This window comes from Oncorhynchus masou, chromosome 4 (genome assembly GCF_036934945.1).
Source record: "Oncorhynchus masou masou isolate Uvic2021 chromosome 4, UVic_Omas_1.1, whole genome shotgun sequence".
NCBI classification, from domain to species: Eukaryota; Metazoa; Chordata; class Actinopteri; order Salmoniformes; family Salmonidae; genus Oncorhynchus; species Oncorhynchus masou.
In genome coordinates, this window is record NC_088215.1 from 9,068,294 (window position 1) to 9,080,673 (window position 12,380).

Genomic DNA, 12,380 nt, shown 5'->3' on the forward strand with positions numbered 1-12,380 from the left:
TTTGTGTACCCATATTTTGTTGTTCTGGGTGCTGTTGGTTTTGCATATTAAACTGCTCCGGTTTTTACCCAGTTCTGCTCTCCTGCGCCTGACTTCCCTGCAGCCAGTCACGTACACCTTACATCAGCACCCCTCCGGACCACCCCACTCCATCCTAACTTACTTTGCGCCCCCTCTAAAATAATGGATTGATGACACCCCTGGCTCCCTGTGTTGAATGTGTAAAACGAGCTACCCCATAAGTTATTGAATTATTGTTGGTTCAACCCACTCGTCTTAGGCCACCCCCTAGACTCATTATGCGATTCCAACCATTCTACAGCATTGTTACCAGTCCAATATACTCTCTCGCCCCTTCAGAAACAGGCCTCAGGTGTAACCAGTCCAGTTTGGTGTGTGTTCTGTATGAGGGTGAAATTATGATAGTGAGAAGAGCAAAGACGCCTGTTCTCTGAAGGAGAGCTCCCACCTCATGACTTTGTTGCTGGGCTCTTGACCTTGGGTAAGAGGTAGTATATCTTGGGAGAATGAGTCTCTGGGTCAGTGAGGCTGTGTGTGAATGTTCTGTTCGAACTAATGAGGATCTGTCCCCTCAAGGGACCTCTTTCTCTTTCTATCAGGGACTACATCTCCCATCTCTCCCTTTGGCTACCTACTAAATAAGGCCTATAGCCGCTCATTGCTCGCTATCTGATCAATGTTGGCCCTCAGGGAAGATCATTTTTCTAACTGGTCTTTCAAAGAGGCCTTCCCTCCCAGTTCTCCCTCTGGGTAACTAACTACCCACGGGATTTATGCGTAACGGCCATAGATTTCTATGGTAACAGCAAGCCAAGCATGACGGTGCAAGCGGCACAATTTCTCCAAAGGCCATGCTGCAGGAGGCTGAGTTAAATGTGGGTGCTTCTTTGAGATGTTCGTTACACCATCTGATACGTGGGTGACAACGAATATTAACTGACTCAGCTCAATGCAGCAACTGTCAAAGTACAAGACCATCAACATCCAGGACTGGAGTGTTTTGTTACATGATGCATGTGATGGGAGAGGATGGCACTTAACACAACACTGTAAACTGATACAGAACAAAATACAGCAGCATAAGCTACGGAACATGGTGCTTTCTGTGGGTTTGGTTCAGATTGCATTGCAACCGATTGAGCTGACTCTTGAAAAGGGGGGGTGATATGACTAGGCGTTTTCTTCTTCCGACAGCCTCGCTTTCATTAGGGTAGAATGTGCGCGCCTCAAACGCACGCACACACCACAAAGCATTTGGTAGGTTTGTCTTCTGCAGTCAGCTAAAAAGAGACACCACACACACTGTTTCAGTTGTTCCCAGCACCTCTCTGACCTTCAGTCTGAGTTCAGGCGTTTTTTCACTTATCCAGCACTAACGTCTTTCTCCTACACCATGTGACAACATTAAATCAGATTTAACCAGCAATAATTATCGTTCTCTCGCTTGCTCTCTCTGTTTCTCCCTTTCTCTCCCACATTATCCCGCTCTCTCTCTCTCTCTCTCTCCCATCCACACCTTTTGCTGCATACCATTAATGCCAGCCCATTAATACACGTTTAACTCTTATGTATCACAATTTTATTTAAAAAAGTAGATCTTTTTCATATCTTTCAGTGTTGCCATGCTTGGAGCATATAACAATCCAGTAGAAAACCACCCAGTCCCAGAAAGGATAGTCAAGCAGATGTCGACGACGATGTGGCAGCGTTTTGTCACTCAGTCATGCTGTTACTATACAGACTCCATAACATTCCGAATACAGATACCGGTAGTACATACACCTGCCCAAACACGTCGTCATATCCGTGAACAAACCTCAATTAAATTACATTTATCAGAATAATAACAAGAAACTCTCCCGCCCTCCCTCAAAATAAATACAAAACAAACAATACATATAATTTGCAACATAAAAATTATGTGCTGAATATTTGCACCTGCCCAAGGCACCCAGGCTTTGTAGCATGTTGGCAATTAACGACATTCGTTTACAACACTTTGAAGCGAACGACAATTACAAATGATTTCTACAGTCCGACTTTGCAATGTCCTTCAACGTACCCTCGGCGTCCTCTGCCTACATGGCTCTCGTCATTCACAGTGCAAGATCCGGAGGGGTGGGTGAGGTTGAGGGATTTGAAGGGCGCTGTATCATTTCACGGCGTCAAATACTGACAATACTTGGACAGACAGCGTGAGTTCCACTCCAGAGGCTGGCTCCATAAATTCCGCTCTCTGCTGTGAATTGTCCAACATAAGGCGTGGATTGCCCAGCTGCCAGTCCAAGACAAAATAAGCGAATCAAAAATGCTGAAGTGCGCTTGCAACAAAACTCCAATTAGAAAAACAATCAAACAGATACCAACACTGTCCAACTGAGGTTTCCAAGACGAATTAGATTTTTCTCAAGATCAAAAAATGTTGTTTCGTACATAAATATCTAATAGAAATCCCAGATTTAAGCTTATCATTAAATACATACCAAATTGTCTGTAACGAAACGCATTAATGAAGACAAGAACGACAGAAGCTCAAAATAAATACAGATATGTCGGATTGGCCTTGGTTTCATGTCGGAATGCAGTTCAGTTGAGCGCACGGCACGGCTCGAATGTCCACTTGGTAGCTCCACCGAATATTTCAATGTTGGACTCCGACCAAGAGAATACGTTGCCAGTTTGCGCTTTGCTGTTGCAGGTTGCCAGGTTATAAATCTCCCCGATGGAAAGCTTCCTGTCCCACATGTTGAGATTTGCTAGCTCACCCACATAAGCTTGTGTCGCGTCGAAACCTCCCCCCAGCGTGTCCTGTGGAGCAAGATGACAAGTTCAATGTTAGTGGCACGCGGCCTTTCTTTTACGCATGGCCAATCTATTACAAATGTGTGTCCTAGGCTAATCACACTGTACTGTATTAGGAAGAAATACAATTGTCCTATACCATGGAAATGCATTGATTTCTATTTCTAACTCTGACAAAACAGACACTCTTCGTGACAGTTCCACCACCACCGAAGCCCAAATTCAAATTCAACCATATGTTATTTGCTTTGCATGACAAGATATACCTATTACTCTTTATTTGCTAAAGATTTGAAGTGGATTGTGTGTTGTCCCAATTGAGTGGGGGGTATTCCACGATCTATAGCTCGACGGCCTTCATTTGTTAATTAGATGGCTACGTCTTAATTGACAATTTCTTCAAGGTCTCTCAACTATCCTATTATATGAATATTCCTCCCTTTGATAATTGGAGAAAAAACGTGCTCTAATATTTTCATTACTAATGGGTATAATTATTTTCCCCAGGCCATTTATTTCAATAATATATCACGACTTGCATACCAGTGTGATCATAAAGTTAGTTCGTCCTCATTTAGTGAACACTCGTACCTGCTCTTGTCCCAATACGAGGACCCCCTGCGGCTTGATGGGATGGTATGGCGCCAGATTCTCTCCACTGCCCCGCAGCACTCCGTCCTGAAACGCCTCCCACATCCCGTCGCGCGTGGTCCAGGTGATGCCGATGTGATGCCACTTCCCGTCGTTGATGATGAACGGCAACTTGGCCACCTGCAGCATGGACAGAGCACCCATTACTATATGTTCAAAAAGGTCTGGCCTAGAACTAATGATTGCTAAGGTTTTTCATGTTTTCAGACATGGCACTGGCTATGAATAAAATATTTGTATAATTAAGTTGCTTGTCACGTCTCCATCACTTTCCCAGACATTGCATAATTCTGTGTAAGTTTAATTTGCGAGTCTGGCACACCACATGTGCGCATGGCGATCTGTCCATTTTGCCTAGAACCAAATGCTGTGTAGAATATGCCATTTCTGTCAGCGATCAGTACCTTATCATTGATGAGTATCTCCATCGGGTTATTTCCCCACTCAATCAGCACCAGCTCGTTGGCCTGCCCTGGGACAGCGTAGGAGAAAGGTGTGCCCACCCCGGGCGACGCGTTAGATTTAATCCACAGACACACGGTGAAGGCATACATCTCCGGCAGGGTTCTCTTGGCTTTGGCGTACATGTAGTTGGTTCTCAACGGGAATGTCAGCTGGAACTTGTCCAGCGGTCTGTTGTCTTTCCCACCTGTGGACGAAACATAGGCCTACTTGTTAACCTTTCAGTGATTTATATCATTTGCATTGCACTCATAGGCCTATGTTGTAGTCAGTTACGTCATATCATGCGATTGATTGATTTATTCGTATACATGGTTTGCTCCACCAGTAGAGATTTTCGATCCGTAACTAAAGGTGTTCTCCTTTCTTTTTAGTTTGACCATGCTCTGATTTATATAATTGGCTTAGAACAGACTGTGAGTCTCTCTCAGAGCGGTATGATGTGACCACGTGAGAAGGGCAAACTCTCTCTCTCTCTCTCTCATACACACTCGCGCCATCCCTTCCTAACCTCCACCCCCTCATTCTCCCCATCCCTTTGGGGTTGTCAGTAAGGAACTAAAGCTTGATCGATGTTCCAAAAATGCGCCTGTCCCGTCTCCAACACTGTGCGCGCTTTATCAAGCACTGCGCACATCGTTAAAACCCTCTTGTAAAGTTCCTGAGCGCTATGTCTCCTACAAAACCAACGACTCTCGTTCACAGTCACTGGAAATAAAGCGATCATTGGCTGTCGCTCCATGACACGTGAATTATTATCCCTGCGTGGCATCACTGTGTTAATATGACATATGCAAAACAATGCAGCTACCTCCTCCTCTCCATCTCCCATCTCCCCTTACGCACTGTGGTGAGAGCTGCGCTGCGGCACTGTCTGTATTGACAAGCTACTGTGGTATGCGGGGTTGGAGTGATTCCTCATGTGGGCCAGGCAATTAACCAAGTGAAATGCAGGGTTGTTTTTATAAATTGGCATTGTTTTAGACATATAAACCATTGAGCGAGCCAATTCCACCACATGTTGATGATTTTGTTTGTTTTACTATTAAAACTTTATGCACACATTATTATCAAAATAATGTCAGCAGTTTAGTCGTTTTTATAATCATTCACATGAACATAACTATTATGTTGACACTTACATTTGGGTAGGATCTCTTTGCCTCATAGCTCACTCACCTTTCTCTAGGTCCGTTATCCGGTGATGCACTGAAGTCAGCGTGGACTCCACTCGGTTCCGCTGGTCTGTATCGTTCTTCTGACCCGGTTTGGTCTCCTCCAGGGTGTTGACCCGGGACAGCACCTGCTTCTCCATATCATCAATCTTGTTCTGAAGCAGGTCTTTCAGACTATTCGCCTGGGCCGTACCGTTGTTTCGGCTGTATTGCTGTATAACGGAACAAGGACAGAGAAACAGACAAGATGAGACGATTAAATGAACTTTGGGTTTAGATAAACACTCCTACACGTGCGAGGCGGGACTCGCCGTGGGTAAAGCTCTGGTGCTTAGCTCGTTTGTGGAGGGCTTACTGCCTCGGCAATTTGCATCAAATGCATAAACTGGTCCAAAGATGAGGCGTCCATCTGTCCTTATCGGGAGTGTGGTGCTGCTTTATGTAGTGCTCTAGAGTAATTACTTTATGTCTGGATGCGGAAAAATAGCTTTAAATAGGTCTATAGCATTTGCGACTGGAATGAAATACCCCTATAGCAAGCAATTCACAACTATATAAAGCACGTATAACTAGCACATTGAGCACTATTGGCTATACAACCAACTGAGCAGATTGGAAACGCGGAAAAAGGATTCAAAGTTGATTGAAAGCTCAACTTGCATTCCAAATTACTAGGTCAAAATAGGGAGGCCAAACAAACGCCAATGCATACCTCAAGATTCTCCAACCTCTGTTTGAGAGTCTGTAAAGTCTGTCCTAGTTGAGCGAGAGTGTCCTGAGGACCCCTTGATACGTCCCCCATAGTGTTCTTGGCGCCCGGTACTATTCTCCGGCCTCCCGCTCCCGCCTCGGGCAGACTCTGGCTCTCACACCTGCTCAACTTGGACGTTAGTTCCCTGATTGTCTCCTTTTGGTTCATAATGGTCTCCTTTTGCTGTAACACGGTCTCCCTCAATTGCATCACTGTCGTCTTCAAGTCCTCCGCCGGACCGCTGTTCTGCATCGTAGCCGCGCACAAGTCCATATCCTTGGGCACAGACGTGCAAATAAACTGGGTCTGTCCGAAATCTTGCGTCGACCCCTCCAAAACCAAGAAAGAAAGTAGGAAAAGTTGCCAAGAGTGTCCCTCCTTGATTCCAGGCATGTTTCCTGGCATGTGTGTGGTGTTGCAGCCGCTAAGTGTGTTTTCAGGCAGTTGGTTTCAACACCACGGAGCTGTCCCCTGTCTATAGCTGTGAGGGTTCAGCTCTGCTTGTCCTAGTTTTTATAGGCTAGCTACAGCCGGGATGAGTGCAGCGTTGAGGCAGGTTCTCTGCAGCACAGTGGGGAGGAAGCAGGTTGTGCTGCTTAATCACGTCCAGCCTTTTATTTAAGGTGGACCGGGGCGATTGGAGGCATATTATATATGTTTTACACCACTGCATAACGTGAGTCGTGTACTATTATGCCAGGAAATGCAGGACCGAGTAAGATAAAGCACTGCTACTAAGCCTATACTTGTTTTAGGATTGAGTTTCTTAGGCTGCTATTATTATGGTCTGCAATTCACATTTACAAATATAGAAGTGAGAGTAGAAGATGAACTGGTTTTACCAGGAGTAAATATCTTGTAGATGGCTGCTTTACATTCTTTACATTCTGAAGGTGAACTGGCATTTAAATCTACCCCAAAAACAATTTTTTATTAGATTAAACTACAGTCGTTTCGAAGTCATATATGAATTTGAGCGAACTCGTGTATTCCATTAGGCCAAGTATAGCCTATGTGTCTGAAGTTCCACCTTAAAGGAAGCCACTCCCCATGTCCCTAGAGTGAGGATCCTGGCAGAGTCCCTCTCTCTGACTATCCCACAGAGTATTATCTCTCTCTCTCGCTCTCTCTCTCTCTCTCTCTTTCTCTCTCTCTCTGTCTGTCTGTCCGTCTGTCTCTCTTTCTTTTTCTCTCTGTCTCTCTCCTGTCTCTCTCTCACCTTCCACCGGTTGGCGTGTGTCTCATTCATCCCCATATTTCCCCACAGGTGTATCAGTCGCAATCTCGGTGCAGTGTCATGTTTTATTTCCCACGCGGGGACGAGCTGTGTCACCCATACAATGAATCTACCTGCCTGTGTGTTCATCACACAATCTATTATGCATGACATGCATTCAAATTAAAAGTATTGCATTAGGCTATTAGTATTTTGCCCATAGTCTGGACTCCTTAGTCTGAACTCCTTAAGTCTGAACTCCTTAGTCTGGACTCCTTAGTCTGGACTCCTTAGTCTGAACTCCTTAGTCTGAACTCCTTAGTCTGGACTCCTTAGTCTGGACTCCTTAGTCTGGACTCCTTAGTCTGAACTCCTGCATGCCTTGTAAAACTTGAAATTCTGCTTATGGATTTTTTTTCTTCATTTGTGAGGGAGGCTACTGAGGAGTCCGGTTCAAATGTGTCTCTGACATATTCATTGCAAGAAGTTACTTTATTCACTTGAATCAAATTAAATTATAATTCATTATCTGCACTATACCTTCATCAGACCCGTTTGCATCAAGTTTCTCGTGTTCGCACATCCATGCAAGAATAGACAATATCTTGTCACCCAATTCAGCAACCCACCGAAAAACGTTAGGCAAAGTAAATGCATGAAACATTACATTATCATAGGCTAAGCAAATAGATCATTAGTCAGTGATTGAGTCCATGTAGGCTACATTTCCTCAGAGCAAACATGTCCTCACGCTTGCGGAGTCAAACGAAAAGGAACGGTGAACTACCGTTTTTCAAACCCTCACCATGCATTCGAGGGGTGCTAAAAGAATAGGAAATGGATTCAAATAATTAATTTAACATGTTGTTGTGTAACAAGCCCCGAGGCTATGACATTAATATTTATTAAATACTGTGAGGGAAAACGCGCCAAAGGTCCGTTAGAATGATGTCATTGGAAATATTTCATTTCCCTTTTGTAGCGAGATGAGATACTTTTCCATCTCATCACTGAGCTGCTGGGAATGATCGGGGAAACAGATTATAGCGACAGCCAATATAGTGTAACGACCCTGGGTTTATAAGCGCGTGTCTTTGGTAAATCTAGTAGTGTCTTTGGTAAATCTAGTAGGCCAACCCCACTGGGCAAAAACCGGATGAATCAACGTAATTACAACAACAAAAATGCAATGTGATGACGTGAAAACTGATTGAATTTGAAAAAAGTAATCAATATACGGCAATTTCGTATTTTTTTCACCCAACTTTTGACCCAAATCCAATGACATGGTGACGTTGTTGTTGATTTCACCTTGAATTCACGTTAGTTGACAACTCAACCAAATGTAAATTAAAACTAGACGTTGAACTGACGTCTGTGCCCAGCGGAAGGCTACTACTACACGACAGCATAGCTCTTTTTCTCTCAACCAGTAGGCCTATGAAAGAATCAGCACTGCACCAACACAGCACCCTGGACAGCAGCATAAGTTGTTAGTTACAGACTCCGTCCTCTTGTGAAACAAATGGGCACTCAAACCCCAGACTTAATAAAGAAGCTTACCATTTTGTTTTATCAACTGAAAATATAGTTGTATAAGACTTTGTGACACGGAAGCGGTCTCAGGCAGAAAAGAATGGCAGAAATTGAACTCTGTCGAGTTCATTTGGTTTAATTATCGACCGCTTGCGTTGTAATCAGCAAGGTGCCAAGCCAATGGCGGGAAAAAGTCAAATTAACAAATGGTTAATGGCAAAATCTAATTGCGCGCCTGCAAGAGCTCACGTTGCAAATCCCCCTTATCTCAGCACATGTACATAAACAATGCGCTCTACGTCTCAAATTGCACCCCATTCCATAGTGCACTACCTTTGCCTGGGTAGTGGCAGGTAGTAAGGCAGGACTTTGGCCAAAAGTAGTGCACTATACAGAGCAAAGGGTGTCGTTTGGAAAACATCAATTTTTAGCCTTTGTCATTAGGGCGCACTTATATGCATAGGTCATCACGTGAACGTTCATTATCTATCGCCAAGCCCCAACAGGCAATGCAATAGCTGTTTACCATATGGGAGCAAATTAGCCAGTGTTCTTTGCATTAGATCCACAGTGCTGTAAACGATCAAGCTGAATTCTAACCCTGCTGGGACGTAATACATACCTACTGGGAGACCAGAGTCGGCCCAGCAGCTTGCCTCAGATATATATTCATATTTGTCCTTCATATCTGCTGCATAAAAAAGAGCAGCGCCATATGCTCATCCAAACGCTTACCTTCCTCTATTTGATATCTCTGCCAGTCTTTCCTATTTTTTTTATTTTTTTTGTAGACAGGAGAAATTTCATAAACAACCAGAGTTGTGACTGAGGACTCTGGGCATATTTTGTTATTTTTAATTTTTAAGCTGATTTGCAGTCTTATTGGAACGTTTGGAGCGCTTTCCACTAAAATGACAGCAGTTTACATGCCAGAGTTTAGGATCAAGGAAATGTGAACAAATGTTAATGACCCTGCTCCACTGCACCAACCTTGTGAGTCGATTGCGGTCTGCCTCTACCTAGCTGCATTCCTCCAAAAAAGTTTAAAATTCAATCGGAAATGTCACTGTTCACAGCTCTTAGTGGTCCTTTTGGCCCCTGTGCATCTCGCCTGAGCAAAAACCTGGAGGAACAACAGGTCTTGTTCATAGCACAAAGTCTGTATACGCCTGCTCGAGCCTAGATAATTTAGCATAGCTGGACTTAGCCGTTGGCGTTATGTCCCAAACGGCACCATATTCCCTTTATAGTGCAACACTTTTGACCAGAGTCCACGGCCTTGGTCAAGAAAGTAGTGCACTATATAGGGAATAGGATGCCATTTGGGATGCACTTTTGGGAGAATGGACTGCGATCGGTAATAATCAGTCTCCCTGTGCCTACTGAATAATTCAAGGACTTTATAACAGAACCCAATCTCTAAGAGCACAGATAGAGAAATACTTTATAACACTGTGCCTCTGCACCACTACTCCATTATACGACCTGCATCTGCAACACCCGGGAGGAGGAGGGGGCAGCAAACAAGCACAAACAAACCAAGGCTGTGGTTGCTTCCCAAATGGCACTCTATTCCCTATTTAGTGTACTACTTTTGACACGGACCCATAAGACTCTGATCAAAAGTAGTGCACTATATAGAGAATAGGGTGCCCTTTGGGATGCATACATGTGTCTGAAATTCTTATGTATTCCATATGTTGTGTGCACCATAGGTAATAGGGTGCCATTTCAGACACCCCCCAAGAAAAGTGTTTATGCAGTGTCTTTGTTTACTGTCTTTGTTTACGGTTTATACACAGAAAGTTTATATGCTACTGTGAGTTTAGCCCTATATGTTTTCCTGCTTAGTACTGTAACTCTGAGAATTCGCTGCAGACAGAGAGTTTAGCCACTCCTGTCGCACCTGGGTGCTCCCCTGTTCCTCCAGTCTTGTCATATCGCTTTCCATCATGCCATAGGAGTCACTCACTGCCTGCCTGCCTGCCTGCCTGCCTGCCTGCCTGCCTGCCTGCCTGCCTGCCTGTCTGCCTGCCTGCCTGCCTGTCTGCCTGTCTGCCTGTCTGTCTGCCTGCCTGCCTGCCTGCCTGCCTGCCTGTCTGTCTGTCTGTCTGCCTGCCTGCCTGCCTGCCGGGGTCGGTCGAGCTCACCACGGGTGGTTTCCCATCGGGAGTATGGGTAGGGAATAGGGATGACATGCGCGCACACTGAGACAGACCGAGACAAGATGGGGTGAGCCAGATATGGTGAATGGCTCTGTCTAGAGGTCTGTGTCTGACCCATTTTTTCCCAGGGGTGTCCACGTGTGGAGGTTAGACATGCAGGGTATCATACAGCCAATAATAACAGCTCTGCTTAGAGCCCCGAGTTGATAACCCTTTTATACCGTGGCTATAATTTAACACATTTGTCTCTAGAAATGTGTTTATTTTCCAGTACAAATGTGTTCAACATCCACTGAAATAGTTAGAACATGGAAGAATGAACTATCGCCATTGAAGTTTACTTTGCAAATGTACCTTGCGTTATAGGGAATTATGAAGTGGGTGGTTTGAGCCCAGAATAATTACAGTTTTTCTCAGTCACTTTGGTGCATTTCTTAGATAAAAAGTGCAATTCTTGATACTACTTGTACAAATTCCAAATCATCTAGTCACTTGTGCACATCATTAAAGCAATTTCTTATTCCTTTGAACAAGTTGCAATTGATAATGTACAAGTGTCAGCTTTTTTCCACATTATCAATTGCTCATGTCATGTTGATCAAAATATAGTAGATGGTTCTCTGTTGAATAATCTTACCCCTCAAAACATCTAGGCATTAGTTCCTTGCATAAGCCATTACATGCAAAATTGTTGAACTATTTGTCATAAACTGTCAAGCATAGTTTTACACATTTCTATTTCTATTGATGAATCGTGCAGGTGAAATTGACCCTCACTCATGAAGGAATGTAAAGTGTTAGTTCAACCAACAATCAACCAGTTGTCTAAATTGCTCAAAGGTGCATCTCATGAAGAATCAATTGACAAGCATATATAGACAGACCACAACACAGAGTTGCAAGTTTCCAATAATGGATGGGCCAGCAAGCGAACAGGGTCAACAGCCAAGAGGAGGAAGAAGAGGAACAAGGATGCGTGGTGGAAGGCAAAACAGAGGAAGAGGCAGAAGAGGACATAGGCGCATATCTGATGACATAAGGGCCACTATTGTAGACCATGTTGTCAATCATGGCCTTACAATGGCTGAGGCGGGTCGAAGGGTGCAGCCGAATATTGGGAGATCAACCGTGTCCTCAATAGTTCAAACGTTTCGAAGAGAGAACAGGTATGTCCACCAATGTACAGTGCACTGTTACTGTATATAAGCAGTATACTGTATACTTCCTACAATGCTTCATATTACAGTAGTCCACTTGTATTTCACAGCATACAGAAATATACTCTATACAGGTACATACTGCCCCCACCTGTATGTTTTACAGTAAAATGTGTGTTCGCATAGACAAAAACTATGTGAAAGTGTGCGATGCATCACTGCATTTTTCCCCACATAGGACTGCAAGATTACCTCAAACCGGTGGCAGAGGACGCCTTTTCACACCTCAACAGGAGGAGGCTATTTGCACCATGGTCCGAGCAAACAATGCCATGAGACTCAGGGAAATACAAAGGACCATTATAGAAGACAACGATGTCTTTGAAAACATCCATACGGTTAGCATCTCAACCATCGACAGGGTGCTGCATAGAAACCAGATGA

General features: G+C 44.1%; 1 protein-coding gene across 1 annotated transcript; it reads right to left on the bottom strand.

Annotated features, from left to right (window-relative positions):
- Nucleotides 1-1,583: 1,583 nt before the first annotated feature.
- On the bottom strand, nucleotides 1,584-6,341 carry LOC135522889 (neuronal pentraxin-1-like). The gene is made up of 5 exons (XM_064949565.1): nucleotides 5,824-6,341; nucleotides 5,116-5,323; nucleotides 3,879-4,123; nucleotides 3,415-3,594; nucleotides 1,584-2,829 (listed from the first exon to the last, which is right to left on the bottom strand). The coding sequence occupies exons 1-5, from the start codon at nucleotides 6,265-6,267 to the stop codon at nucleotides 2,608-2,610; spliced, it is 1,299 nt and encodes a 432-aa protein (XP_064805637.1). The 5' UTR covers nucleotides 6,268-6,341; the 3' UTR covers nucleotides 1,584-2,607.
- Nucleotides 6,342-12,380: the final 6,039 nt, after the last annotated feature.